This window comes from Acyrthosiphon pisum, unplaced genomic scaffold (genome assembly GCF_005508785.2).
Source record: "Acyrthosiphon pisum isolate AL4f unplaced genomic scaffold, pea_aphid_22Mar2018_4r6ur Scaffold_20740;HRSCAF=21998, whole genome shotgun sequence".
Lineage (NCBI taxonomy): Eukaryota > Metazoa > Arthropoda > Insecta > Hemiptera > Aphididae > Acyrthosiphon > Acyrthosiphon pisum.
In genome coordinates this window covers 196,438-199,047 of record NW_021770132.1, presented here as the reverse complement: position 1 = coordinate 199,047, position 2,610 = coordinate 196,438, and the positions used below count along the sequence as shown (strand labels likewise).

General features: G+C 30.6%; 1 protein-coding gene across 1 annotated transcript; it reads left to right on the top strand.

The window, feature by feature from the left end:
* The first annotated feature begins 264 nt into the window (after positions 1-264).
* On the top strand, positions 265-1,404 carry LOC100568957 (activin receptor type-2B-like). Its single transcript, XM_029492070.1, has 4 exons — positions 265-269; positions 368-554; positions 615-881; positions 943-1,404. The coding sequence occupies exons 1-4, from the start codon at positions 265-267 to the stop codon at positions 1,201-1,203; spliced, it is 720 nt and encodes a 239-aa protein (XP_029347930.1). The 3' UTR covers positions 1,204-1,404.
* Positions 1,405-2,610: the final 1,206 nt, after the last annotated feature.

Here is a 2,610-nt window from a genome sequence, read left to right as displayed (position 1 = left end):
TTAAAATATACCCTCTTGAGGTAACAATTTTAATTAATTATTTTTTTTTTTTTTATATATATAATTGTAGATTATTATTTTATTTAAGGGTAAAATCTCATGGTTCATAGAACAAGAAGTTTATCAACTACCCCACATGAAACATGAAAATATACTATCTTTCATTGGGGATGTTATTGACGAATTCAAAAGTGAATATTGGTTGATCACTGCTTACCATGATCGTGGATCGTTATATGACTTCTTAAAATATAATACATTATCATGGAGTAAGCTTTGCCATATTAAATATTGCATTGCAAGGTAAAGTATTGTAGCTAATGTTTGTATAACATATTCAGGTTTTTTAATCACTATTTTGTTTCAGAGGGTTGACACATTTGCATGAAGAAATTTTATCAAGACATTTAGATGAATGTAAGCCAACAATTGTTCATAGAAATTTAAAAACCAAAAATATTTTGTTAAAACATGATTTAACCGCATGTATTTCGGATTTTGGTGTCGCTGTGGGTTTGCAAGATGGGAAGTTATGTGGTGCTGTTCATACCCGGGTAAATACCCATAATTACCTCCAACAAAAAGGAATACAATTAATTTAATTAACTATTCAGGTTGACACTTCACGATACTTGGCCCCTGAAGTACTAGATGGTTCCATCGACTACTCAAGGTGTACAAGTGTAGACATGTATGCATGTGGTTTAGTATTATGGGAGTTAGCAAGTAGATGTACAGCACAACTAGGAGCTGTACCAGAATATAGGTTACCATTTGAAGAAGAATTTGGACAACATCCGTCATATGAGGAAATAGTAGAATGTGTTGTGATTAAACGATTGAGACCAGCTTTTAAAGATAACTGGAAGAAATCACACCCAGTAAGAAATTATAAAAAATGTTCTTAAAATATTGCATCTCACATATTATCATTATTCTTAGGGCTTAAGGGATTTATGTCAAACAATCCAAAAATGTTGGGCACATAATGCCGAAAAAAGAATATCGGCCGCGTCTTTATATGAACAATGTAATCAGTTACAAGTTAGTCGAAATGAAGCCCAATGGAGTCGTTGGTCCCTCAATGAACAAATAGAATCAGATGAGGAGATCGGTACGGTGCATAATAGAAAGCTCACTAAACAATTTTTATTGATTTATTTATGTTTAATTTGTATAACAAATTATTTCCTGTTTATTTAGATTCCGTCGACTAGTTGAGGATCGGGGTCGCTATGGTCGTGTAGTACCTATGAAATGCACTTCATAAGAATGGCACTCATAAAATAGCTGCTTCTTATAAAGACATATCAACGACGTCGTATCGGGCCGGCCAGACCCCGGTCACCTTCTCCGTGCCCAGAGGCGTGTTTAACGAGGGGCAAAGGGGGCATTTGCCCCCGGTGGCAAAATTTGAAAATATTTCATATATGTGGCATTTTTTCAAACATTTGTTTTTTTGTTTTTTAGTAATAAATCAGTTGTTTCATCAGTTATTAAATATATTATAGGTACAATTTAATGTGAAAAGATTTAAGTATTATATGAAAAATATTTTTAATTATAATAAATCTTAATTACTTATTATACGACTATACATAGATCTTATTCAAATGATTACAATATTAACACGCATTAATGCGTAAACACAGTCGAGACTCGACGGACGAGGATAGGTATTGCTGTACGCCTGTACGGACGTACAGTTGTAGTAAATACTAAATATAAATAATAATAATAATAATAATAATAATATGTATCAACACTATTAATTATAAATTGTAGTTGTTAGTTCTCCTTAATATCATACATTCATATAATCATATCTATATGACAGGTTTTGGCGTAACCACATTATTGTGAATTCATAAAAATACTTAGAAACGACGCAAACGGTCAATTTCTTTATTTCCAGTCAAGGTGTATTGATAAGGTGTCGTCACTCTGAACCCCTATACGTATAAACTCTTGATTGAAATTTTTACCACAGTTCCTATAGACACCAGAGCGCGCTTCCTGTCCTATGAAGGTCTAATTTTTCATACTGTTAAATGCAAAATGCTTTAAAACTATGAATTCAAATTTATTTTTTTTGGAGTTAGCATCTAATAATTTTAATTTACATTTGTATTTTTGTTTTAAATATTTTTTATCAAGTAGACATCAATTATAAAATATTATGATGTATAATTTAGTCACTTCTTGGGATATTTGCAACCTAATTTAATTTTTGAATATGTATATAATACATATTATATATATTTAGATATACTACAGTTTAATCTAGGACAGTGCTTCTCAATTTTTTTTTTGTCGTTTGATCCCCTAAATTTAATGTAAAACTGTCAAGGCCCCTTAATCAAATCATAAATTATTTTTTCTTAATTATATACAAAAATTACATGTACCTACTATTTCACACAGATAAATTATTAAAATTATAGTAAATTAATGATTTTAGTATATTTTTTTCTTAAAGCCCTAAAGAAAATAGTTTAAATAAAATAGCCATGCCCAGTATATAGCCATGCCTCCAGCTTGAAAAGCACTGATATATGATGACCATATAAATCTATCAAGCATTTAGCATATTATATTTTGGTATCCCCA

Coding starts and splice junctions, on each gene's coding strand:
- LOC100568957 (XM_029492070.1), top strand. Junction 555..614: donor GTGGTGCTGTTCATACCCGG/GTAAATACCCAT, acceptor TTAACTATTCAG/GTTGACACTTCACGATACTT. Junction 882..942: donor ACTGGAAGAAATCACACCCA/GTAAGAAATTAT, acceptor CATTATTCTTAG/GGCTTAAGGGATTTATGTCA.